At 41.3% G+C, this 27,904-nt stretch overlaps 1 protein-coding gene across 2 annotated transcripts in view; it reads right to left on the reverse strand.

Annotated features, from left to right (window-relative positions):
* Positions 1-3,496: 3,496 nt before the first annotated feature.
* Positions 3,497-27,904, reverse strand: part of LOC136835370 (uncharacterized) — a 54,149-nt gene continuing 29,741 nt past the window's right edge. The window contains exons 1-3 of one of the 2 annotated variants that reach the window (XM_067098829.1): positions 8,586-8,882; positions 4,682-4,796; positions 3,497-4,464 (exon numbers count right to left, since the gene is read on the reverse strand). In XM_067098829.1, coding sequence (XP_066954930.1) covers positions 3,776-4,464; positions 4,682-4,796; positions 8,586-8,639 — 858 coding nt within the window. In that variant the 5' untranslated portion in view covers positions 8,640-8,882 and the 3' untranslated portion in view covers positions 3,497-3,775. Of the gene's footprint in view, positions 4,465-4,681; positions 4,797-8,585; positions 8,883-27,904 lie in introns of those variants that run through there. The other variant, XM_067098818.1, reaches the window with a different exon arrangement.

The raw sequence follows: 27,904 nt of genomic DNA on the forward strand, positions 1-27,904 counted from the left end.
TTTTTCAAGCAAAGCCTGATTTTTGAAATCCCACATAAAATTTGACACTGATAACAAAACAACCAATACGGTTTAAGCATTTTCCCATATCCCATAGTTTTGAGTAAAATTAACAGAAGCATTTTCCCATATCCCGTAGTTCTGAGTAAAATTAACAGAAGCATTTTCCCATATTCCACAGTTGAGTACAATTAACAGAAGCATTTTCCCATATCCCATAGTTCTAAGTAAAATTAACAGAGGCATTTTCCCATATCCCATTGATTCGAGTAAAATTAACAGAAGCATTTTCCCATATCCCATAGTTCTGAGTAAAATTAACAGAAGCATTTTCCCATATCCCATAGTTCTGAGTAAAATTAACAGAAGCATTTTCCCATATCCCATAGTTCTGAGTAAAAATAACAGAAGACATTCCCGATACGTAATCCATCCTTGCACGCGATACATTAAGACAAAGTCCAAAGAGGAGTTCCACTCCTGTGAGTTACCATACACAAACAACTTAGAAAAAACTGAGTAGGTAACAACATTCATCAAAAAAATTTTGGTAACAGTAAATTTGCAAAAAATGACTTCCCTACTAAGCATGTTAAGGAAACTTAAGTTCACAGCATAAAAAATCCAACCTTAAATAATGGTTTAAAGTAAAATAATACCAAAAAAATTACAAACATGTCAGTGTTACTATAGAAATGGAAGAATCTGAACTAAATACATGGTTCTTTAAGATTTATAAAAAAAAGACATAAACAAAAGAATCAGACCTTAGAGGCAATATGTCTCAGAATACTTCCTGCAGTGTCCCCATGGCAAATATACAATAAATTCAAAAAATTAATGCAAGTTTAGCACTAATCAAAATGTTCCAAGTATACTGGAAGTAGATTTCATGGCAAAAGTGAAATTACTAGCACACTGAGCAAATATTCTAAAGTTGTACTAATGCCTACAGGAGACATCTTGCAAAAAATCAATAATTTTATTGAATTATTTACTACAAACACTGAAATAACTAGTGTTGGATCTCTCTACACCTGCTTGTTCACCCCCAAAAAATCTTACAAAATGTGACAGCACCTTGTACCCTTAAATTAAGTCATATTTACTATAATTCTACAATAACCTTTGGCTGAAAAACTTGTTGCCATAAGGCAGGGGCAGTGCCATAATTACCCATAATTGTGGAATAAGCAATGGTCTAAAACTGTGACTTAATCACATTTTCATTGTCCCACTTAGAAAATCACATAGCACTTGTCACTAGTTAAAAGTTAAGTATACCTTAGTTTAACCAGACCACTGAGCTGATTAACAGCTCTCCTAGGGCTGGCCCAAAGGATTAGACTTATTTTACGTGGCTAAGAACCAACTGGTTACCTAGCAACGGAACCTACAGCTTATTGTGGAATCCGAACCACATTATACCGAGAAATGGATTTCTATCACCAGAAATAAATTCCTCTAATTCTTTATTGGCTGGCCGGAGAATCGAACGCGGGCCCTGCAGTGTGCTAGCCGAGAACGGCACCGACCAGTCAAATGAAGAACTGCTTGTCACTAGTGGATCCAGGGGCATGTGGCATGTGGCCCCCATGAAAAATAATGACAAAATAATAATACTGAAGATTTAGATAATAGTACCATAAAATGAGAAATATAAAATTGGGAAAAAAATAAAAAAAAACCTATTACTGTATAAATAAAATTGAGAAAAAATATATATATATACAATATAGCCTACACACACATATATTTATATACCAGTATATATATGAAAATTAGTGGGGGGCCCTTGAAATTTTTCTGGATCTGCTGGTGGTATTTGTATAAGTTTTGAACAGATACTGACAACTGTGTGCATTTTCTTCAATATTCATATGGAATTTGACATTATGAGGGGAGATTCAAATAGTAATGCATTAAGAACTGAATGACTTCATCGGGCAATACTAATCACAGTCTGTGGAGCATGCACACTAATCACAGTGTGCATGCAATAAGGTCGTCTTACCAGGGCCCTATATTCGTTTTTGTTCCTTAATGATACACATCTACGAAAATATATCGTAAGTAACCCACTGCTTATCCTGGCTATTCACGATATCACAAAATACCCGGTGAAGGACATTTCCGTACGAGATGTAGGGGAAGCAATATAACCTAACCTTACTTTATCTGACCTTGTTAGTTATATAAATCACAAAGTGAAATACATGGATACATCTTAACCTAACCTTCACAGACTTTACCTAGCCTAGGGTACTGGGTCCTACCAAACCTCAGGTGGGCTGACGCCTTAAATCCCATCCCCAACCCATCCTTAACCTTAGGGTTACTTGTTCTCAGCTGTCCTCTCAGCGTTACCCTTGGGGCTTCCAATCTATACATGACGAAAATTAATGTAACATCACATCAAAACTACAAAAACATCCTTTATTTCACTTATATATAACTGACCAGTTGTCGTTTTCCGGGCCTGTACATTCAGTCATCGTTTTTCCCTGCCAGTCATAAAAAAGTCGAATCCAAAAATCCAGAAACAACCAAGCCTTATTAGCCTAACAATTACAATCACATACCTCTGAGCGTGCATAATCGTTTTTCCCGAAATACGCTGCATTTTCGAAGTAAGAATTTGTTCGCGGTCTTGACAGTGTATATTTAATCAATTGCCACTTTTATTCCTATATGACTGGACGTAAATTGGATATATTAGAAACGCACGCGAGACCAAGATTACTGATAAAGGGGGCATATGGTCAAGAACATTCTAGCGACTTTTGAAAACTGAATACGGCAAAATGAACCAGTGTTGCCAACTCGATTTGACAATAAAGCGCTAAAGGTGGATCGCAAAGACACCAAAAAGGCGCTAGACTTTCTAATTAATGCACTAGAAAAAGCGCCAAATAAAAAATAAACAGTAATTAATAAAGCTTATGCTGTACTTACGTGTACTGATCATCATTAATGATTATATATGTGGTTCTGTTAAATTTGTCTTCTAACATTCCAATAAAATCCTCATCTGCATCTTCATTTTCATTGCGAGATTCAAGAAATGTCAGAAGTGAAAGACTGATCCTTTATTACTTGAATAATTACGTATTATTCGTAAGTTATTTGTGATCACTCAAAAACTCAAAAATGATGGCTGCCTGTTGAGAATGCAGGGCGGCATTTACAAGTGAACATATTTTGTGATGTTCTAACACCATCCATCAGCGAGTTTCAAGTTTTGGAAGGAAATAAAAGATAATTTTTCCGGATTAATTTTCAGCCAAATCGTTCAATATATCTTTCTAAAAGTTGCGGTTTATCACATGAAATTAAATTTTGTTCATTAGAAGAAACCCTTCTGGTCAATTCCAGTTAAAGTTCGGGATTTTGGCTCAATGGTAGGTTAAACAACAAAATAATACTTCATTCCCCATGTTTCACATGCCAGCTAGTGCACATACTTTAGATATCTTTCGTTGGATAAAAGGCGACCATTGCAAGGGGATATTTATTTGGCATAATTTACATTATACATAAATTATTCATACAAAACACATCTCATCTAGTCTTTCAGAGCCTAATCCTTCATCTTGCAACTAGCCTGCAGTTGGTCCCATAAAATCATTCTTCTGTGAGCATGGAGGGTTAGTAGTTTCATCAAGTCCGTATCCTACTATATAGTCCATATAGTTTTGTCTGATTAACTATGACTGTAAAGCTTTATGGAAAGGTCCAAATGCATGATAGTTGCTTTCAACCTGAGGCTTTCTGTCTAATATTTAAATGAATCCCTGACAATGACTACTTTTATTTCATTTTTAGTTACCTCACTCACGAATTCCTTTATAGCAGGAAGATAGTCTCTTTCCCAGTTACCTCCGGCTGATCCGCAACCTATTTTGTATGGAAAAATTACCCTCTTCACGTCCAACTTTGGTAGGTCGGAAACCAAATTTCTCAAACACTCACGGAACCAACTAATGCGGTTTTCTTGAGTGTCACTCTGCAGACCATTTAATAAGTCATCGTCACCTATTAGTGATTCATTGTGTCCTCCAGATGACTCTTCGTATTTACTTCTTGATTTGAGTTGCAACTCAGAGGACATCCTTATGCTATGAGGGTTACTTTCAATACTCTTCCCCATGTAATACTGCCCTAACATATTGACAACAACTGGGTCCCTCGAGTTTATGTTCGATCTGCGAACTTCTATGGTTCCCGGCACAGCCCTGTCCTCAGTACGAGCCCTGTTCAGTGTCCCTATTGACCTTCTTGATGAATACGGGTTAGAGTATGGGTATTTGTTAGCCATCGTCTCTGACAAACCATGGGGCTTCACTGCCACACAGTTGCATATTTGTACGAGGGCAGTGTGGCAGTCTCTGTAGATGTCTGATGTGATGTCTCCTTCCCGAAACAGAGTTTCGTCTCCTGGGACACAAATAAGAGATGCGTCACCTGCGAGAAAGATAAAAGTAGCATCGTAGAGGGACCATAGCACAAACATGTTTGGTCTCATTGAAAAGTGTGACACTGGTCAACAAAACCTTGGCAATGAATTATTAGCAACAGAAGTATCCAGTCTGAAATATCATCGTAATAAAATATGAAGGCATCGTTCACGTAATTGGAACTAATTTCTAAACGTCGAAAATAATAATGATAATATGCTTACCCTGACATCTGGTTGCGCGACTGACATATTCAAAACCACTTCCGTTATTCCATGTACCAAACGAAGAACCACCTTTACAGGCCTGTACTTCAGTGTACTGCTTTTTGGTACTGTCCTGCAGAGAGGGAATTGACAGAATTGCATTATGAATTATTAAATAAGAAAAAACAACGTATCTTATTTGAAAATCGTAGCCTACACACAAAAATAGACGAAATTATATATATATATATATATATATATATATATATATATATATATATATATATATATATATATATATATATATATATATATATATAGTGAATAAGAGCGCCCAAGACCGCAAACCTCGACCTTTCTCTATACTGTCATCTTCGTTCTTTGAAAACCACAAGAAGGCCCAGAAGAAAAACCTTCGAAACTACAGAAATGGATTATATCCATCGAACAAATCTGTTCAGTCTTTTTCTTTCTTGGGTTGACGGTAAATACATGCAGATGATATCACAGAACGTGCTATCTTACTTATGACTGGCGGATAAAATGCAGCCGTAGTAAGCCAATGCACCGTTTTAACATATTTTCCAATACTGTGCTATCGAGACGAATATCCTAAAAATGTCATCCTGCCATCATTATCTTGTATAATTTTGTTAACTAACGATGCAATAACATCAAAGACTACAAAATCCTTCAATGAAAAATTGGAAGTTCAAAATATGGGCGAGCATACACCAAGGGTGTGGACAGGGATATTTTTTTTTTTTTGGGGGGGGGAGAGGGGGAGCCAAATAGAACCGAAATGCATAAGGCGCATTTTATTGAATAAGTCTGAAGACATTCTAAGTAAATTTTAAAATATAAACATATAATGAAAATGGTGATAAAACACAACAAACAGTGCACTTAATAAAATCACTTAAAAAGGTAATAACGTATTATTTAGGCTTCAGGGAAGTTGCTACTATTTGACGCAGAGTTGTTTATAAGGTCTCTACTTCAAGCCGTATTGCAGCATGTAATTAGGCAATCTCTCAGATGTATAACTTTCAGGAATTACTTGAACTTATATTTCCAATTTCATTTGTTAATTTTTCTCATTTATTGCGTACACTCTTATATTCTTGATTGTTTTCATACATTTAAGGCTAAAGAGGTAGGACTATTGCTAGGGATTACGTCTTTTTATCAACTGCAATTACAAAAAAAAAAAAAAAAACCAACGGTTAGGCTATATACTGAAAAATTAATTTCTTAAACTAACATTTACGTACAATTATCGTTCTCACTTATGCTTGATCTTGACATTTTTGTTATTATATAGTTTCCCTGCATTGCAATTCATGCTACAGTTTAACAAAGATAGTCTAACACACCTTATCGAGCTAAAAATTCTAACTTTAACTGCACCTGTTGTTGATCGTGCTAGCCTGCTGTTTATTTTTTATAATGTATGAAGAGCAAAGCAACCCATTATCGGAAGCCATTTAATCTGCACAAAATGCTTCACAGACGTCTAACTATTCATTCGGAAAATACTTGAAGTGAGGACACAGCCTAATTAGTATAGGCTAGCATCGATTAATTCTTATTCGCCATAGGCATCTATTTTTTTATGTCCACTGTCCTGAAGCGAGATAGTAATAATAGAGTTACAATAGCCTACTCATTACGACCAGACTTAGTATCGTCTTCACAAACATTTCCATACTAGCGTTCAAAAAACGCAAAAAAGTGTCCCGCATGTGAGAGCCGGTAGAGGACAAGAACAGCTTTGTGACTGCTTATCACTTTTATCAGGCTGTTTGTTAACACCCAACAAGAAAACCTCAGTCATGGACTTCATGTTGTTGTTTACCAACACCACTTGAAAAATTGTTTCTGATTCATCTGCAAAATGCTATGGCAATGCATGAAAACATGAAAACTACTTTATTTCAGTTGGAACATTAATACAGTTTGTAATGGACTAAGAGTAATCACAAATAAGGAGAACTACCAAGATTAATAGATTCTTTTGTTGAAGTCTTAATCACTAATGAAGTATCCACACAGCAACAATTTTTTTAAGTCAGAGGTTGAAATCCCACGGAATCAGTAAAATTGCTAAAACACTGCTGTAGAGGTTACATATAGCTACAGTAGTATCAAAGGCCGAGCTAGCATTAGGACTTGGCGCATACATGCTAGCTTACAACGTTAGGCATCTTTGCTAAAGTTTCAGGATATTAAGATGTTTACTTTGTTTACTTCAAATTTGATTACTTCTAACTGTCTACTTCATTTTCCTTTCGTATATGGGTTTGGCATTCTTTCCTGTGAAAATTTGTTAGCCAAGCAAATGGCATAATTATGGTCTATTCCGTGAAATGTAACATTTTAGGCTCGGATGAGTGGAATGGAAAACACTCTGAATGGGAAATATTCAGAGATCACCGAAATGTATAAAAACCAGCATATGAACATCTGGGTGGACAGACCTGTTTTAGTACTGTGCTGCATGTTTAAGTTGAAAAGTTAAAAGTCCTACTGGGCCTCTGTAGGCTCACAGGGCAGGCGCTGATTTACAACATTTTTACGAAGAAATCCTTCTATAGTGATTAAAATGGTGAACCGTGATCAACCACTTCCAACGTCTAAACCGTGTGTTCACACCTGCCTCAAAAACCTAAGCAGGTACAATTTTTTTTTTCTTTTGCTGTAAAGCCATGCAGTTAGGCATATTGACTTTGAAGAAATCCTGAGTTTCAGTGAAGGCAATTTTCATCGAGATTTGGTAGGTCAATAAATACTTAAGATTTAACTGAAAATGTCAGTTTTGATTTCGATAATAAATAAAAAAAAACTATTATCACAATGAAATCAGATAAACGCCATGCGATTCTTTAGCACCAACAGATAAACAAGTAAAAAATGCGCCGTTGTTTCTTCGGCGCAATCGAGTTTTCTGTACAGCGTATAATCAAGGCCATCCAAAATAATCTCGATATAATGCTGTATGAGCCGCAGCCCATGAAACTTTAACCACGGCCCGGTGGTGGCCTGGCCTATATCGTTGCCAGATGTACGATTATGGCTAACTTTAATCTTAAATAAAATAAAAACTACTCAGGCTAGAGGACTGCAATTTGGTATGTTTGATGACTGGAGGGTGGATGATCAATATACTAATTTGCAGGCCTCTAACCTCTGTAGTTTTTAAGATCCGAGGGTGGACAGAAAAAGTGTGGACGGACAGACAAAGCCGACACAATAGTTTTCTCTTACAGAAAACTAAAACTACACAGAAAACTAAAACTACAGTCTTCTCATGCAGATAACGAGTTTGCTAGACACGTAGTTCGAGGACAAGTTGCACCTTGCACTGGTGCAGAGATGTCAAACTTCACGATAAAGATGAATGAAAAACATATGAGCGCATTGGAATAAGAATAATCTACGATTGTACACAGCAAATGTTACGAAACATGAAATATAGACAAAGCAAAAGCCCATATTTTGAAAGCATGGGCTAAACCATTGCAAATGACATCTACACTACATCACAAATAACTCTAGAATAAATTGAAAAGGCACTTGTTGAACTCTTGTTCAGTCAACTAGTAAAGGTGATAACGAAAACCTCGCGAATACTGATATTACTAGTACTATTTAAACAGTACTGTCCAGCTGAATTTCTATTGAAATTAACAGGGATGCATTTTTTTATACTACCCAAAAACAGCTTGCAAGGAACAGTAAACACTGCTGGCTACAATTCCGAAATAAATTACTCTTGTTCGCATCATGTAGATAACATTAACATTCAAATGTAATGTTATCAACGCAGTTGGAGACCAATCCAACATTAAAATGTAGCGCACTGAATAGGCCGAATCATCGAAAATTTACGGATGACGGATAAATCGGATTCTAAACTCACCAAGTCAATTCCACGCTGATTGCGCCATTTGCTGACCTGACGATTACTTGACATTGTGAAAATGCGATGGGAAGTCACAATAGAATTGACACGTTCAGGTCCTTGATAAATAAATCACTTGATGTGCGGAAATAGCTTGATAATTGTACCCTGATGATTTGAGTTGGTTCAGTAGAATATCGGGGCGAGTTGATTACACCTGTCACTATGCAGCGCGTTTATCACATACTAACGTCTGGCAGCCTGACTGAGCAGTGACACTGAGCAGCCCACACAATCACCAGGGCTCTCACTGTTGCCAGATAAGCATACTTTGAAACCACCCTAAAATTACCTTAAATCACGAAAATCCTAAAAAAAAAACAGAGGCACAGTACATAATAGATACAGTACAGCCAGTATGTGAGTGTCTGTGTGGCATTGAAAGTAAATTAATAACATACATTGAAATAAATACACTTCATTATTGAAACCTAGAAAAAATGTACAGCAAAAAAAATGTACAGTATTTTGAATATCCTTTGGCATCATAACTAAAAGTAGAACTGTCTTGACATATTATTGGGAAATATAATTTAATATATGATTGGTTAAGGGAACAAAAGGTTAACAAAAATACATTTTTTGGAACGTTTCACGCACAGTAGCATGAGCTATTATTTTTTCCATGTCCTTTCGAAGCACCTTCTCCATTTCTAATCTATCACTAAATATTCCTTTTTCTTTTCAGGCCATACTTTCTGCGCAGAAGACCAACCAGGGTCTCCCCTTTCTGTGAATTTTTAAGTTCAGTTTTGATGGCCCTTAGGTGGCTGACAATCGGCCCCACCGCTGCATTAGACTGTGGCAAGGTGTGTTTTATCCTTATGGAGATTTCTCGAACTCCTTTAAGGCTAGGCCAGTGGCGAATTTAGGGGGGGAGGGCGAGCGGGCCGGTCCCCTTCAGCTATGAATGGCGCCCCTAAGGATGGATTAATATCAAACATCAATGTCGGCAAAAATCAAAACTTACGGTAATAATATTAGTAGTAGTAGAAGTAGTTGCTGTTGTTGTTGCTCTTGTTGCTGTTGTAGCAATAGTATAAAGAACAGATTTTCAGAAATCAAGTGTCCTCTTCTTTTTTCTTCTTCTTTTAACGTGCTTTTTTTTCCCATTTGTATGGAGTAAGCACGATGCCTTCTTTTGAAGGTCTTTGATTTGGCTTTGGGGTAGACCGTGGTCTCGATCGGCTGCCCTGCCTGTCATCGCTAAATTTAAAAAATCAACGGTGAAACAACGGCCTGAGAGGGACTAAGAATACGAGAAAGAAAGAAGAATAGAACAGCAGGTAACTGTGGAAAGTAATGAAACAGAATTCGTAAGTTGCAACAGAGAGAGAGAGAGAGAGAGAGAGAGAGAATCTTTCTTGAAACGGACGCCTACAATAGTCAGTCTTTCTTGGATATCTAACACACTGTCTTAGAGTTTCCAGTCTCAATAATTTTTAAAGATTTGCTTGTGCTTGAGGATTCAGGATTTGTTATTCTCTTTTTGAGCTAATAATAACGATCTCGAATCGAAAATATTGAAATAAAAGTGCTCTCTTAGAACAGACAAACCCTCAATATTTGGCAAGAAACTATAAGAATTGAAATAAATGCAGACGATATGACTGATAAGTTTGCTTTAGAGGTAAAACATAAACTGGAATTTGTTCTTTAACTTTACTGTTACCATGCAAATGCCTAGTATGTTAGCATAACAAATGCCTTACCCAGTTTACCGCTTGTAAAACATGTAAATTCAATAGGTTACCACTTACCTGTGCCAAATATGTATTTTTCTTTTTACTTTACAGGTAAATTATTTACACTGTTTTATTTGCTTAACTATTAGTATGCAAGTATAGCAGATAATTTAACATTTGTGGTAAAGAATGGTATGAATGACCTATATTTCAGTTTTGATCAATAGGTATTTTCTAACTGTCGAAACTGGAATGTATTATATATCCCAATTTCAGTCAATCAGTAGAGATCTGTAACTGGTTTCCATCTAACAAGAATTATTGGTTACAGGATTTTCATATTAACACCCATAAAAGTACCAAAACTTGCCCCAAAATGCTCGTGAAATGTTATAAAGCGTTTTGCTCCCGCTGCTCCGCCCCGGACCCCGCTGGAGGAGATACCGCTCACCCCATACCCCCTAGCTTATTGCCTCGCGCCTTCGGCGCTTGCCGCCCCTTACTTTAACAAAAAGCCGCCCCCCCCCAACTTCCCTTTCCTAAATCCTGCATCCGAAAATGGGCTAGGCTCCTTAGGTTAACGAGTCTCCCAATAATGCAGGTAACGTACGTTAGCACATGTATGATTGCTCCTATGAGGAGCCCAATTTAAGAGTTGAGATATACTGTATATATATATATATATATATATATATATATATATATATATATATATATATATATATATATATATATAATGTGTATATCTTAATTGCCTAGTATTAAAGGATAACTGGTTCAAAATACCATCTTAGTTGTATAGTTATAAGGACATGATAATTCAATTAATCACTGCTATGTACTTCAGGATGTTTGAGACATTGTTTTTTGCCAATATCTGTCACACAATCAATTGATTGGTATGATACTTTGAAACAGAGTTTCTTACACCCTCCCCTGATTTTTTATCAAAAAATCCATGTCCAAAGACAGATTTTAAAGGCACTTTACTCTTGAATTTTAGGACATAGCCAAACCTAGCCAGTCAAGATTTACGAATTCATTCGGATAAGCACTCTTGGGGTACTTATCCATCCTATCACCCACCCTTCCTCGGTCTTTATTTAAGAGGTGCAAAAAAACGAGCAGGTAAAAGAGTACTGCTGATTTATTCATGATCCAGGCAGTTTGTATAGCGGCAGACTGATGTCGCGCCGCGGAATACAATGGGAGCAAAGGTGACCTGAGGTCGATAATAATTAACAATAAATACAGTGAACGAGTACACTTTACAATGTGAAAATAGACAGAATTAAAATTGAATACAATCTTGATGCCTGTGAAAGAAGAAATACACGGTACACAAATTGAGGACAGGTAAACAATTGTATACATAGTTTAAATGATTGGATTTACTTGACCTGGCACGTCAGGTGTGACGAATTGTAGAGGCAAAGAAAATGGGACGTCACCATAGAAAACTTGCTCAGCAGAGACTTTACAAATAACGTTCAGCAGAGACTTTACAAATGACTTTACAAATACTCCCCCCCCCCCACCAACATGTGGGTAATGTCTGATTAGTCGGAGTATTTGCTTGGGCGCTGAAGGGTACCACGACTGCGTGAGGTCATCGGGGGGACGCCCTGTGTGTGGGGGTAGCTGACTGCGGGGGTGGGCGGGCTTTTCCGGGGGCGGCCGCGTGCCCGCTTCTTACGAGGGCCTGGCGGTGGTGACAGCTGCCCAGGCAGGGGGTGCGATGCGGTGACGTCTGTGTCCTCCTCCAGGAAGGCGGGCTTGACTTGGTTTACTGACACCCAATTGGTCTTCCCGTGAAGTGCGAGCAGGAATGCCTTGTTGTTCCGCTCCAGCACGCAGAAGGCCCTCCTGTAGGGCCTGGTCAGTGGCGGGTGGACGGCGTCATCCCTGACGAAGACGTGGGTGGTGGAGGACAGCCCAGGCGGCGTGAAGGTGGCCGATCTGTCGGTCAATGTCCGCTTGCAGGGGGTGAACTTGCCGACTATGTCGCGAAGCCTCTGGACCGATGGGTTGTGGTGATCCTCTGTCACTAGCTCGCCCGGGACCATGAGGGGCTCGCCGTAGGTTTTCTCAGCTGCGGATGGGGCGCCGTCGGCCATGGGGGCGGTTCTCAACCCGAGGAGGACCCACAGCAGCTGGTACTTCCAGTCCTCGGCGGTGCAGTGGGCCATAGGGGATGCCTTCAGGGACCTGTGAAACTGCTCGACCAAGCCATTGGCAGCTGGGTTGTAGGCCGTGGTGGTGTGATGAGCTGTCCCCAGCAGCCGAGCCAGGGCGGACCACAATTCGGACAGGAAGGTGGGACCCCTGTCGGTTGTGATGTGGTCTGGGACGCAGAATCGGCTGATCCAACTGGAGAGCAGGGTCTCGGCGCATGAGCTGGCGGTGGCTTCTTGCATTGGCGTGGCTTTGGGCCACCTCGTTGAGCAGTCTACCACCGTCAGGAGATACCCTGACCCGCCTGATGGGCGAAGGGGCCCGACGACGTCAATGTGAACATGGCCGAAATGCCGCCCTGGCTGCAGGAACTCGCCTACCCCGGACTCGGTGTGACGCCCCACCTTGCTGGTTTGGCACTGCAGGCACTGCCTCGCCCGGGTCCTCGCGTCCTTCTGCACTCTGTGCCAGACGAACTTCTCTAACAGCAGCTTGGCAGTCGTCCTGCCGGAAGGGTGTGACAGGCCGTGGATGACATCGAATACCTGGCGGCGGCAGGAGGCTGGCACCAGGGGGCGGGGCTGGCCGGTACTGACGTCACAGAGGAGATTTGGGCCCCCAGGAGCAAGGGGCACGTCCCTCCACTTCAGGGACATGATGGCGGTGCGGTAGGGTGGGGTCTCTCGGTTGGCGGTCTGCTCCCTGGCGAGGTCTTCGTAGTTGATCCTGAGCTGCACCGCATTAAGCTCGACTCTGGAGAGGGCGTCCGCCACAGGGTTCTTCCTGCTGGGGAGGTACTTGACGGAGCAGGTGAACTCCACGATGGCCGAGAGATGTCGCTGCTGCCTGGAAGACCATGCGTCGCCCTGCTTGGTGAAGGCGTGGACCAGTGGCTGGTGGTCCGTGTAGACTGTGCAGGGCGTGCCCTCCAGGAGGAACTTGAAGTGCCGGACTGCATGGTACACTGCGCAGAGTTCCCTGTCCAAAGTGCTGTAGCGGGCCTCTGCGGGGTTGAACTTCTTGCTGAAGAAGGCGATGGGCTGGGGGGCACCGTTGACAACCTGCTCCAGGACAGCACCACAGGCGATGCTACTGGCATCGGTCATCAGCTGGAGGGGGGGCGTTGGGATCCTGGTGGGCCAAGGCGGTTGCCTCGGCGAGGGCGGCCTTCATCAGGGAGAAGGCCTGCTGCTGGCTGGGTCCCCACAATAAGGACTTTGGTTGGCCTTTCAGGGTCTCCGTCACGGGGGCCGTGGTGTGCGCGATCCCGGGGATGAACCTCCTGTAGTAGTTCACCATCCCGAGGAACTCCTGGACGGCCTTGACAGAGGTGGGGACGGGGAACCTGGTGATGGCTGCGACTTTGGATGTGAGTGGGCGGACACCATCCGGGGATACCTCATGGCCCAGGAAGTTGGCTTTCTGGACGACGAAGGTGCACTTGTCGAAGCGTATGACGAGGCCATTTTCCTGCTGGCGCTGCAGGACTGCCCGGATGTGCTTCTGGTGCTCCTTGTGGGACCTGGAAATTATAAGGATATCATCCACGTAGCAGACGCAGAACTTCAGGTCACCCAGGATGCTGTCCATGAGCCGCTGGAAAGTCGCCCCGGCATTCCTCAGGCCGAAGGTGGAGAAGGCGAACACGTAGGACCCGAAAGGCATGATGATGGTGGTCTTTGGTATGTCCTCTGGCGCGACTGGTACCTGAAAATAGGATTTCAAGAGATCCAATTTAGTGAATATTTTGGCCCTGTGAAAGGAGGCCGTGAGGTCCTGCATGTTCAGCAGCTGGTAATGGTCAGGTTCCGTTGCGAGGTTAAGCCGCCTGTAGTCGCCGCAGGGTCTCCAGGAGCTGTCCGGTTTCTGCACCATGTGGAGGGGGGAGGCCCACGGGCTGGAGGCCTTCTTGCAGATTCCCATCCGCTTCATTTTGGCGAACGCATTCTTGGCCTCCAGAAGGCGTGTGCAGGGGGCCCCCTTTGTTTTTATGTGATGGTAGATGCCATGTTTAGCTGGAGCCCTGGGTACTTGACGGAGCTCAGGCCTGAACATGTCAGGGAACTCCTTCAGCAGCTGTGAGTACTGGTGGGGGGCAGCGGAGCAGATGGTGGGCGCCTTGGGTCCCGTTGCTAACAGGAGGGACTGGCAGGAGTCGGTGTCGAGGAGGCAGTTCCGACCGACGTTGATCGCCAGCCCAAAGTGGGCAAGGAAATCCGCACCCAGGAGCGGGGTCCTTACGTCCGCGATGACGAAGTCCCAGGAATGTCCCCGGCCAAGGATGGAGATCGACAGGGGCCTGGTGCCATAGGAGAGGATGGGGGACCCGTTGGCGGCCGTCAGGGAGGCAGTCGGGTCCGGTTCTCGCTTGCGGTCCTCTCTGGATAGCGGGAAGATTGATCTAACGGCCCCCGTGTCGACCAACATCATCCTGCTGGAGACGGTGTCGTGGACATAGAAGCCTACTGGCTCTGGGCCCCGGGGTTCTTCTGCTGCCATGGCTGCCTGTCCTGCTGGCCGCTGCCTCCCCCGTTTTTTGAACGGGCGAATGAACAGGGCGGCAGACAGTTCCGGGCATCCTTACCGAACCGCCTGTGGTAGTGGCAAAGACCTGGGGAATTCCACCTGCTGTGAGGAGTTGGGCGCCTCCAAGTAACGACGTTGACCTCCTGCTCTGCACCCTCCTCCTGCTGGATGGTGCTGACTGGGGGTGCGGGTGCTGGTACCCGCTTCGTTGCCTTCACAGAGTCCGTCAGGTGCTGCACCGTGCGGATCAGGACTTTGAGGGGCAAGGTGTAGGGCTCAGGGTTTTGCGTGCAGACCTCCGGGAGGAGCTGACGGGGGAGGAGCTCCTGCGACAGGCTTATTTCGTGTTGTTTTCCACTGCCGTTGGTGTCTGGGAGGGTGAGGAGGTCCTGTATCATGCCCCATGAATGACTCCATGACGCTCTGATTCTGCCGCTGGCTGACCACGAGGTCGAGGGTGCGGGCGGCCCGCTCAGCGACTGGCAGGGAGCATGCCTCGAGGAGGGATTTCTTCAAGAGGTGGTAGGTGAGGGGGCGCGCGGCGGACACCCACAGGACGAGCTTCCTGTAGATCTCCTCCGGCAGGGTGCTGAGTACTGTGTCTGCCTGTAGCACCTCGTCGTTGTGTTCCGCCAGCCTGAATTGGCTCTTGACCCTGTACAGCCATGCCGACAGATTCCCCTGCGTGAACGGCAGCAGTTTTATGGACAGGGCAGCCCTTGATTGTCCTGCCGGGCAGGGCCCCGGGCAGGGGAGAGTGCGGGGCGCAGGCAGGGGTGTGGAGGAGCATGAGAGCCTCAGTGCGGGGGCGGAGGCGGGTGATATGGGAGGGAGGTAGACATCTGAATCCGCGAGGTTAGCGGTTAACTGAACGAGGGAGGGGTTGCTGCGTCCATGCTCGCTCTTTGCCCTCTTAATTTGGAGTGGGATACTCGCGTTAAAATGCACTTGAAAGCGTGCCATGTGAGTCCGCTAATGATGCTGGTGATTTTGACGACGAAAGTCTGCACGTCCGAACGCTGGTTACAGCGCCATAATTAGTCCATGACGGGCGTGAGTTAGTTCCTGGAGCCAAGACTGAGTCGCCGTATGGGTCCGCTAATGGCTCCGGGAACCACTCCGAGGTCACCACTTTAAGAGGTGCAAAAAAAACAAGCAGGTAAAAGAGTAGGCCTACTGCTGATTTATTCATGATCCAGGCAGTTTATATAGCGGCAGACTGACGTCGCGCCGCGGAATACAATGGGAGCAAAGGTGACCTGAGGTCGATAATAATTAACAATAAATACAGCGAACGAGTACACTTTACAATGTGAAAATAGACAGAATTAAAATTGAATACAATCTTGATGTCTGCGAAAGAAGAAATATATACACGGTACACAAATCGAGGACAGGTAAACAATTATATACATAGTTTAAATGATTGGATTTACGTGACCTGGCACGTCAGGTGTGACAAATTGTAGAGGCAAAGAAAATGGGACGTCACCATAGAAAACTTGCTCAGCAGAGACTTTACAAATAACGTTCAGCACAGACTTTACATTTACACCTCACTTCCCCGCCTGTCATTTCATTCATTCCTCTCTCTCTCTCTCTCTCTCTCTCTCTCTTCTCTCTCTCTCTCTCTCTCTCTCTCTCTCTCTTCGCAATATTTGTTATGTAATGGGATGTTTTCAGGCACATATTAGCATTGCAATTTTTCAACCAAGCAATGTAGGATGGAGTGAGCTAACGACCTACATGGTTATACAGAATTTAGGGGTTTCCAAAACCTCTGTAGTTGATGAACGAAATGTCGGGTTAAACGACGGGTTTATCACTTGTGTACCCGGTAACTAGAGAAGGTTGTCTCGTGGCCGTTCAGAGTTATGGTTTACATGTTGAAATGTCCCCGTGGATGCAGAAATGCATTTGCTATACGTCTTCTGGAAGTTTACAGCCGGGAGAAAGCTGCCCAAAAAATTAAGAATAAATCTGAATAGGTAAGATATTGCTTATGGTTATATTTCACGATCGTGTACATTGTCCCAAATGGTTATAAACTGTTCTGCGATTTTAACCCATTATTTTTTATTATATATGTAGAACAGTGAGTTTAGAATAAACATGAATTAACTTTTCATCACAAAATTATGTAAACAAAATAAAAACAATTGCATTCATGAAGAAAGTAACATATGCTACAGGGTGTGATGTCGTCAAGGAAGAGTAGGGAGAAGGATCGTGGAGTCGAAGAGGAAAGTTGGGGGTAGTGAGGAATTTACTCTGAAGTAGATACTCAGGACAAGTTCAGTAGTTACCAAGCTCGTACGCCCGAAAGCGTTAATCAGTTTGCTGGCTCCCCCACCAAATTCAAGAGTAAAGTGCCTGAAAAAGCTGAATTTGGAAACTGAATTTATTACCAAAAATTAGGGGAGGGTGTGAAACACACTGTTGCAAAGTAACATGCCGATCCATCAATTAATTTGAAAGATATTGGCAAAAAACGATGACTCAAACTTCCTGAAACACCTACTGTATTGATCTTAATAAAAGTATGATAACACGGCCCCATCCCGTGGACAATGAAATATTAGCAAGTAATAAAACAACTTATCTGATGGTCCAAGGAGAAAAGAGGCAGTAGGTTAACCTACTGGCTCAGAGAGGTTTAGGTATTTCTTTTCTTCATTTATGTTAATTTTATGGAAAGTTATTTGCCACATGAACTATAATATAAAATCAGTAATACCAACTGAAAATTTACTCCAGCCTTTAAAATTTAAGCATCCACCTAAAGAAACGCAAACTGAAGGAAAAGTGAGCTAGCTTACATCAGTACATTGAGAGTACTTGCATTATCTTGCAATTTTTTTTCATATTACCTTAAAATGACCTAAAAGAATGGCATAAAAAAGCCCTCGATGACCTGATTTTAGGTAATTTCCTTAACAGTGAAAGCACTGCATCTTACAGCTGCCAGCTGGGTCTGGGTCTAGACTTTTTTTTATGCCACGTAAACTATGCAAGCAATTCATCTAAAGAGCTTCAGCTTCTTTTCTTTCAATCGCTTTCAACATACACTCTTCAAATCCAAAAAGGAGGGCGGGTCAACAATATCCCTGTACATTCCCACCTCGGTTTCCCAAGACACTCCAGATCTCTTTCCAAGGTTTTCCTCCATATTATGTTGCCTTCCTTAAACCATGTTTTCTGTATTTCACCTCTCTATGAGCAAAATATTGTATATTACACTTAATACTATATACCTACGCAAACAAATTGTCTTCAGCTTTTCTCCACTCATATTACCAGGTAATGTTCCGTCTTCAGAATTACTTTTTTTTTATTTGAATTTCATAACCTTCCTCTTCCATACATTTACTCAAAGTTTTCTCCAACTAAGGTGTCAACAACACTTCTCCTCTCACTTGGGGTGCAGTTATCTGTATCCAAAACCAACAGCATATATATACATATATAAATATATATGGATATTAAAATGTATACATATATATGTATATATATACAGTATGTATATATATATATATATATATATATATATAACAACAGGGATCTTTTTAAAAGAGAATGCTTTTACGAAGAGTGCGCATGTCCTTCGAACTACATTTGTAGGTCATTAGAGAGATGCTTACGGCTGTTGATATTACAGACCCTGAGAAGCTGTTTGCAATCTTAACGGTAAACCAATCGTGATTAGGTGTGTACTTCCGACCGTGCTTTGGAGAGGAGAGACTGGCGGAGGAAAGGCAGAGGGGTTGGCGCGGTATATTCGTAGAGTGTGGACTTTCAGTGGCGCTCTCTCAAAAATGGTGAAAACTTCTATAGGCTTTATATGGACCCTCGAAGCCCAAATTGTAACTTACAGTCTTATCGAGGCCATGACTCCTAGAAGCACCTATCTTGGGTGGAAAAGTGTCAAGTCTAAAGTGATACTATAGAACTGAAATTTCATTCTTATTCTTCATTTGCCCAACACTTTTTAAGTGAACTGTGCTAATTAGAAGGCTGTGTTCCTGTAGAATTTGAATTGCAAGACTTAAAGAGGAAAATACACCGCTCGCCTCACGTTACCTTAGAAACTAACTCTTAAGAACATAACACATACAACACTCTTTAAACCTTGCAGCACCCAGCAGTAGGAGAGCAAGTGTTGCAGCAACAAGTCTCAGTCAAATGGAAGAGGACTGAGAAGGAAAGGGAAGACGCGCTGAGTAAGGAGGGGGGAGGGAAAGGAGGCTCTCGGAGAAACATCCCTCATGTTTATATACTTCCTTGGGAGGGAAAATGACGTCATTGGATTCATCCGAAAAACAGAAACTCAGTGACTGAATTCCATTACAGCCAATATATTGTTTGGTATAAAATGGAAATCCTACAGCAGACACTCGTAAAGAAGTTTAATCTTGGTATTGGTTTTAATAAATCTAAAAAATGAAAGATTTTACTTCAAAAGGTCCCATCAGCCCTGGCGCTTGAAAAAAAGAGTCGCCATTTTATAAGGCTTTTCTATTTGGGCAGATAGGAAAATAACAACTCTTTTATTACAATTAAAATATTCACAACTTTTGAAAAACACTTACAACTTAGTTTTTGAATTTTGTATGAGATTTTGAGGCTAGATTCTTTTTAGCTTCTTTCTCTTCTCTGCGAAATCCTCGTCTTACTTATGCTGTCTGAATCCAGGATCCAGGTAGGGGAGGGTCTTAATGAGGTATCCCCAAACCCGAAGGGATGAAACCAATCTACTGGTAAATCTCTCTCTCTCTCTCTCTCTCTCTCTCTCTCTCTCTCTCTCTCTCTCTCTCTCTCTCTTCCTTGTGACGCAATATCAGTGCCCTCAGCCCACAAACTGGGGGACCAGCGTTCGTATCTCGAACTGAACTAGAAGTAACAAAATAGATGCATTCCTTCTGATTTAGTATGTCTACGTTGACCAAAGCAGTGAATTTGTACCAAGTTGATAGCCGACCGGTGAGGGTCCCAGCTGGGATGAAAAGAGAGAGAGAGAGAGAGAGAGAGAGAGAGAGAGAGAGAGAGAGAGAGAGAGAGAGAGAGAGACGTGAGTGCTCCTTACTTCTGTCAAATTGTACACCATCAAAACGAAAGGGCATCGACGAGGTATTCTTCATTTCATAAAATGCTTTACAAAAAAAAAAAACCTATACGCTTTCAAATATAAGCTTTTTTTTTTTTTTTTTTTTTTTTTTGTCGGGTGAGCAAAGGTACAATGCCACCAGTCGTTTAAGGGACCCGAACTCGTTGCGCGATGCAACTCAATCTGGCCCCCCTTTTTTTTTTATTTACAAAGCCGAAGTCGGCTCTAAACGCCCTTTTCTTCAAATAGTGCCACAAATAATGTCCATGTCCATACATGTGGAAGCGATCCATACATAGATCTGCAAGTAAAATCCCCCTTCCCATCCCATTTCTTATAATCAGAGTTACAAATAATGTTCGAATCTACTGTACATAGGAGGAGGGCCTATTCCCCCACCCGCGGATAGGTGGAATTATTCAACACAGGAGCATCTCTCAGATGCTCCGATGCTCTCTCTCTCTCTCTCTCTCTCTCTCTCTCTCTCTCTCTCTCTCTCTCTCTCTCTCTCTCTATATATATATCTATATATATATATATATATATATATATATATATATATATATATATATATATATATATATATATATATATACATACATATGTGTGTGTGCGTATGTGTGTACCGTAACCCTACTGAGATCGCTTGCACATTATCGCTTACACTCACGGCCGCTAACCGATGGCATGGTCAACCTCACAGCATCTCGACTATCACAAATTAACACGTGCACATATTCAAGCATTTATTAGACTACTTCCTGGATATCCTACCGGATGAGCCAGAAATGCAATCCCACCGCCTGTTTCAGCGATCGTAATTTATGGTGTAATTTCTACTTGGTCTTGCGCACGGTTTTCACTCCCTAAGTCAGATCCAGCACCACTGCTGTCAATAATTGCAATGATTAATGCTGTAGTAGAATCTAATTCTCAGTATAGGAAGGCCACGAAGTGTTTAATCCCTTAACCCCAAAGTGGGGTGGAACCGGTCACCGGATAAAAACAGGTATCTCTCTCTCTCTCTCTCTCTCTCTCTCTCTCTCTCTCTCTCTCTCTCTCTCTCTCTCTCTCGTGAAACATGATAGGCGTCTTACGTAGACTTCTCCCAATCGAAAAAGAATATATACGTATCTTCGGTTTTTGCAATCTTCGAGACGGATACATGGAGATAGCGAGCACAAATAAAACCAATGGAATTTAGTTTAGAATGTATCGTTGTGTGATACGATAATTAACCTTACAAGAAATGCAAACCACTCGTGATTGCGATCTTAGAAGTTTACTCTTGATATTCTACTCCTGGTCATATTTGCATAATCGGGAACCTCAATTCTCATACCTCGAAACAATTTTATAATGATCTTGAGCAGGCCTACTCGCTTCTGTCAAAGTCGTTCTCTACAGAATAGCAACGTAACATTCCTTCCATCTTCGTCTTATACAGATACACAAAGTATAGAAGATACAATTACGTCTTGATTAGACCACTGAATCACATCTCAAAGCCTACGGGAGTCCATTGTGAACTGCATCGTTCGATACGATCTTGCAAGAGCTTACGATCACATCTCACTACAAGTGACATTCAGTACCTTATTCCTTTCATCTGTGAACCCCTCAATGGAACGGCTACTTGCTATCTGCTGGGACTTCAAGAATCCCCTGAAAGCCATACCGTTTAAGATGACATGACAAACTAAAAGGTACTTTGCAACAACTCCAGCTGTGGAAATGACCACCACAGGAGAGATTTCTAGTAATTTTTTCCAATAAAATGGTTATCCTGCGGGATTAAGCAAAGTAACTTTAGATTACATCAAGGTAACTCTCGTAATATAACAGGCCGGAATACCTGGTTAAAAACCTATATTCACATTCTCGAAGGATGTTTTTACTATGGAAACAAAACTGTTGCCCGAGAGAAGTACATATTCGAAATTTTAATGAGATAGGCAACAATACACTTCAAACTTGCTTTGAGACACTGTCGATTACATGCAAAGTAATTAAGAGCAGATTCCACGTCTAGAAAATTCCATTATTTCGAGTATTCTCATTAGATCTTTAAGTCCTAAGATCAACAAACTATCGCAGTGAACAGAAGCCCTTGGAAAGGAGGCTATTGTAAGAATGTGGGGAGATCATTTTAGTTCCATTCTGAATTGCATAAAGATTAATGCTTCCAAAGAAAAGTAGACGACCTCCTGACAGGTAACATTCGATTTCATTTCACCGATCTTATCACACCCGGTAAAATCAGCAATGTCATTAAGAGTTTCAATACCTGCAATCGCTAGCAAAAGCGCATGATGACATATGGCCAGGTTAATACAAGTCATCAACTTGTGATCTATCTTTTTATCATAATGCATCATCATTCCTGCATAAATTCGTATAAGGCCTTAAGTCAAGTAAAGAACATTATTACTACATATATTTTTGACCATCACAACTGTTGGCAGTTTTTCTTATGAAAAAATAGCTTCCTACACATTTGTCTGTTCTTGACAGGTGTTTACTCCAATGCCTGACAGTCATTTTTCTTTATAACTGTGGGTTTTGGCAAACATAAATGCATGCACAATCACAGTTTGTAAGTAGCCGCAGCCACACACACACACACACACATACGATTACATTCGGGAGACATAATGTAACTTTTGGGGATACGGGACCTAAGCGCTGGTTTGGAGCGTCTTCCTTTTCAGGATGTCCCTAAAGGATACCTGGAAGTTCAAGTGTTCCCTCCTATACATCCCTACCCCCTCGTACAGCGATAGTTTTGCTTCACCATAGAGACAGTTCTATATGGCGAACCCAGCGACTCCATGATAAAAAAAAAACGCGCGGGAACTGCCTAGTTACACCACGAATAAGCACCATTGACGTACTATATGGGCGAAAGGGTAGCATTAGTGTCGCTCGTGGTTTAAATTTAGATAATGTTCTCGCTTTGTATTTTTATTTTAAGAAAAAGGAATACCCTATGGCGAAAATGGCAGCAGTAATTCATAATTATATTCGCGTGACTTGCGTTGCATGTAGCTTTCACCTCATATTATCGATATTTCTTTAGTCAGAGAGGAATATCCCTATTGAAGTTATCTGTTCATCAATAAAACTATTCATAGTGAATTTATGAATAAAACATATTATATGTAAATGAATCAAAGTACTATTTTTTCTTTCGTCTGACAGGAACAGCACTCCAGAAGACATCCCTAGTAACTTTTCCTCAAGTTAAGACGCAGAGATTGTTTTTGCACTTAAAAGTCTTAGACCAAGGAGTCAAGTTTACCGTTACCTGGGAGAAACAACTTGGAGAGAGAGAGAGAGAGAGAGAGAGAGAGAGAGAGAGAGAGAGAGAGAGAGAGAGAGAGAGTGAGATTCCTTCTTTGTGTCAAGTTATGCTTGAATAGTTTCATCCGGTTATTAGGCTGTAAAAGTTATCTTATGGTGTAGTTTTGTCCAATTGTATGAATTCAGCAAAAACTATTTTATCCTCAATTCTCCAACGCAACGTTCTTCTCGCAGACGAAGTATCTTCGTATTTAATATGGAAAATTTTATGTCAGTGGAGGATTTTCGCCAAAATCGTTGGCGTGAACTGTGGGATACTCAGTAAAGAAGGACGGTATGTTTTCGTTGCTTCTTCTCAACTGGTTGATTGATTGAATACAGAATTTAGGCCAAAGGTAAGCACTGGGCCCTATGAGGTCATTTAGCGCTGAAAATGAAATTGACATTAAAAGGTTTGAAAGGTGTAATAGGAGGAAAACCTCACAGCTGCACTATGAATCAATTAGAGTGGAGAGAGTGGAAAGTCAGATGGAAGAAAGAGAATAAGAAAGGAGGTACAGTAAAAGGAACAAAAGGGGTTGCAGCTAGGGGCCAAAGGCACGCTGCAAAGAAAAGAACTTTAAGTGATGCCTACAGTGCACCGCATGAGGTAAACTAACGGCACTACCCTCCGCCTCCCCCCCCCCACGGGATACTTCTTCTCAAGGACAAGGAATCGTGGGTCTTCCTTTATTCTATCTATGGTGTGCCGGAATTAATATAGTGCATAAAGAGGGGCTATTTTCCGCACTTTACGGTTATGATAATGTTTATAACGCATGCTGTTGTAATACTGAAAGAACATGATTTCTTTCTAAAATTCATCAGCTGAAAACACTTATAGACAAGAGGGCTTCAGAGGACAATTTATAGGAAAAGGCGATGAACATATAAACAAATTTGAGGAATTCATTTGTTTCTCAATTAAACATCTGGAGAGCAAAGACTCTACAACTGCACTAGGCACACTATTCCACAAATCAGTTGTAGCTTTAACAAACCTCCTAGCAAACTGAATAGTATTAAACCCGGTACTAGAAAACGACACAGTGTTTGCAGCAGTAGCCGGCCTATAAGGGTAGGTCATATGATTAACCACAAGCTTATATGTAAACAAATACAAATTCATAAGTAAATCACAGAAGTTCGTCCAGAAAAGCGAGAAGTAGTAAACAGCAGACCTGATCGGGATGAAATTTTAAACCGTATAATTTTAGAAATACTACAAATTACTATACCAGCCACCTCCCCCGACCCCACCCCAAATGACGTCCCTGTCTGAAATCGTGCTGTATTACCTCTAGACGAGACTTCCTCGTCCTATGCGCACGTTTGTTCACCAGCAGTTTTATAATATATTTTTGTCATGCATCCTCTCTTAGTCGGAAGTGTCGTCAGCCATATAGATTTATATGGAGAACCTGAGAGAGAGAGAGAGAGAGAGAGAGAGAGAGAGAGAGAGAGAGAGAGAGAGAGAGAGAGAGAGAGAGAGACTTCCTACACCCCTTTCGTTCTCCTCCAACCCCCGCCAATCATCATCAGTTGATGTCATTCCTTCCTTATGGAGAACTGCAAAGCCAAGGTCAAGGGATGACGGTAATTGCTATAAAATATTGTCCCCAAGTGAGGATAGGGGACAGAGGAGGGGAACCCCTTTATTTGCCATCACCCTCCCCACTCCCTCCGCCGCAGTACCATAGTCACACGGCAGCCCCGAATGTATTCCTTTGTTATGACGGTCGCTGCTCAGGGGTCCAATTTGGAACCATTGGCCTTTTTGTATTTCTTATCGTTTAATGATGAATAACCAATACTGTTCACCCCAACTGAAAAATTCTCAGTTTAAATAGTATTATTTATTGACAACTTTGGTACGGTAGCCGAAAACAAAACAAACGCACCATACCGCAAATAGCCCTCGGGATGTATGGTTCTATTCAGTCCGTTACATTTACAGCTCATGTACTGACGGGTGTACATATTCATATGTGTGTGTGCGCCCGTTTCTTAGTCTAGTGGTTGAGACACTCAGCTACTAGTGAGGCTTGAATCCCTGGCAAGAGTTGAGAGATACGGTCATGTACCGTCAAAGTCTATTGCGCCTTTGTTGAAACAGGCAGTAAATTATATATTTTTTCTTTTTTTAGGCTGAAGGTAAACATCCGCATCCAATTTTATAATAAACAATGATGGGCGACTAGCATGAGATTCCGCCAATCACGATAAGCTTTCAGTGATATCCGATACGGATACTTACTACCAGTTGAAAAACAACAACTGTATATGTATCTGGTTACTAGTGTATTGTAATGATTTACGAATACAATGGGAGATGTTTTCGGAGCAAAGAACATGATCACACAGTAATTCCTGAGATATTAAAAACTCATTGTCTCATTCTGAATAGAGAGCAAAATAGATCAAGTCTCGCCAAAATAATGACGAGAAAATTCAAGGTCTTTCCATGTAAACTGGCGAAAAACAAAATCAATGCTCGAACACAGAAAAAGGGGAAAAAGTTCATTCTGCAATTCCCAAAGTAGTTATCTTTCCCAATACAAGGAACACTGAAGAATGAATTGGGTTTTTTGACGATGTACGAAGCGTCCACCCACAACTGGATGACATGGCAAATGTCTAGAAATTGTCACAACTGTTGGGTGTCGCAAGGGAGAAGCACGGAAAGTAATCCTCGTCAAGAATTTGTCTATGAGAGCTTCGATATAGCCATTACGCTGCTGGAATCGCACGATGCCGAAGAGGGGATTCGCAAAAGCAATTTCTGAATTTGTCACATCCTAGTCTTAACTATAGTTCAGATGCCTTTTGAATTTCAGCTTTCCACGTATTGAAGTCTAATAATATTTTCTCAGTTTACACTCTCAGAAAAGTGACCTTAGGGCTACATATCGGCCAACCGCCCCCTTCCCTGGCTACGGCCTAGTAACGACACTCGTTATATTGACAGTTCATTAAATCTATTCTTCATGTTTTTAAGAGTTCCTGTGATATACACTTCAAACAGGCAAATCTCGGCCGTGGAAACAACAAACCAAAAGAAAACGAACCATTTCATATCTGTGACAATTCAGTACCAGCATGCACTTTCTTAACAGGAAGTAAGTTTTAGCGTACCAGTGATGTCATTACAAACGTAGCCTTTACAACATATTGGAATTTGGGCATTTCTTTCAGAAAGCGCCATTAGATATCACCGTCGGCGACATCCAGTGAGTTAATAAACCTCTTCGTTCACGCTGCACGTACCTACCGGCTTCGTGGTCGGTTCAACCAACGGTGACGTCATTTCAGGTCGAGGGACTTTTCGCTTCGAGTTTACGATTATAGATTCTGGTTTCGTACTGACCATCTAATGGTGCTGAAAGCTGTTTACTTACTATATATATATATATATATATATATATATATATATATATATATATATATATATATATATATATATATATATATATATATATATATGTGTGTGTGTGTGTGTGTGTGTGTGTGTCTAAGTTAAAATATTGACCTACCTTAGGGCGTCTGAATCTTTTACGTTCTTACGGTATCGACTTGGAAACTTTCAGGTGTATACGGATGAGGAACTTTTCTTTACTATCTAATGGCATTAGCATATATATATAATATATATATATATATATATATATATATATATATATATATATATATATATATATATATATATATATATATAATTTATATATAATATATATATATATATATATATAATTTATATATATATATATATATATATATATATATATATTAGTATATTCTGTGACTTGTTTTCATTCTCAAAGAATAAATGTTCAGCCTAATAAAATACAAGTGTATCAGCCAGTTACCCCGTAAATATATTATCAGTGTTGCTTCTGGTTTGAGCAAATAAGATTTTTTTTCTTAGGTATAATTCGGCCTGCACTAGAAAAGTGTTATCTAAACGCTGCCCTAAAATCATATTTTGTTCTCTAGACTCAGCCTTACTTTCTTTTATGAGTAGTGCCAACCTCATCCTGCACGTGTGCATGTATGTAACCAGTCTGTACTAAGAGAAGTTAAGTATACCTTAATTAACCAGACCACTGAGCTGATATCAAACAGCTGAATTGCCTGAACAACCATTTTGAAGAAAACTGCCTATCGGCTCCTGCAAATCTAAAACGTCTGCGTTCATCTATTTAGATGTGACCGGATGCCGACTCGTATCTCTTACAAACTAGTCATGTCAATAAATGGAGAAACAGGCATCTATTTACAATTAAAAGTTTCGTGTAACGTCATGTGACGTTACACAAAACTATAAGCAGGGGTTTTAAATAGAAGACAAGTATTTGTGCGGATAAATTAACTTTATTTTTGTCACCTGAATCTTTAACTGAGTAATTCATTGGTAGTTTCACTGTCCTCCAGCGAGTCGAACGTAA

The sequence above is a fragment of the Macrobrachium rosenbergii genome, chromosome 4 (assembly GCF_040412425.1).
Source record: "Macrobrachium rosenbergii isolate ZJJX-2024 chromosome 4, ASM4041242v1, whole genome shotgun sequence".
Taxonomy (NCBI): domain Eukaryota; kingdom Metazoa; phylum Arthropoda; class Malacostraca; order Decapoda; family Palaemonidae; genus Macrobrachium; species Macrobrachium rosenbergii.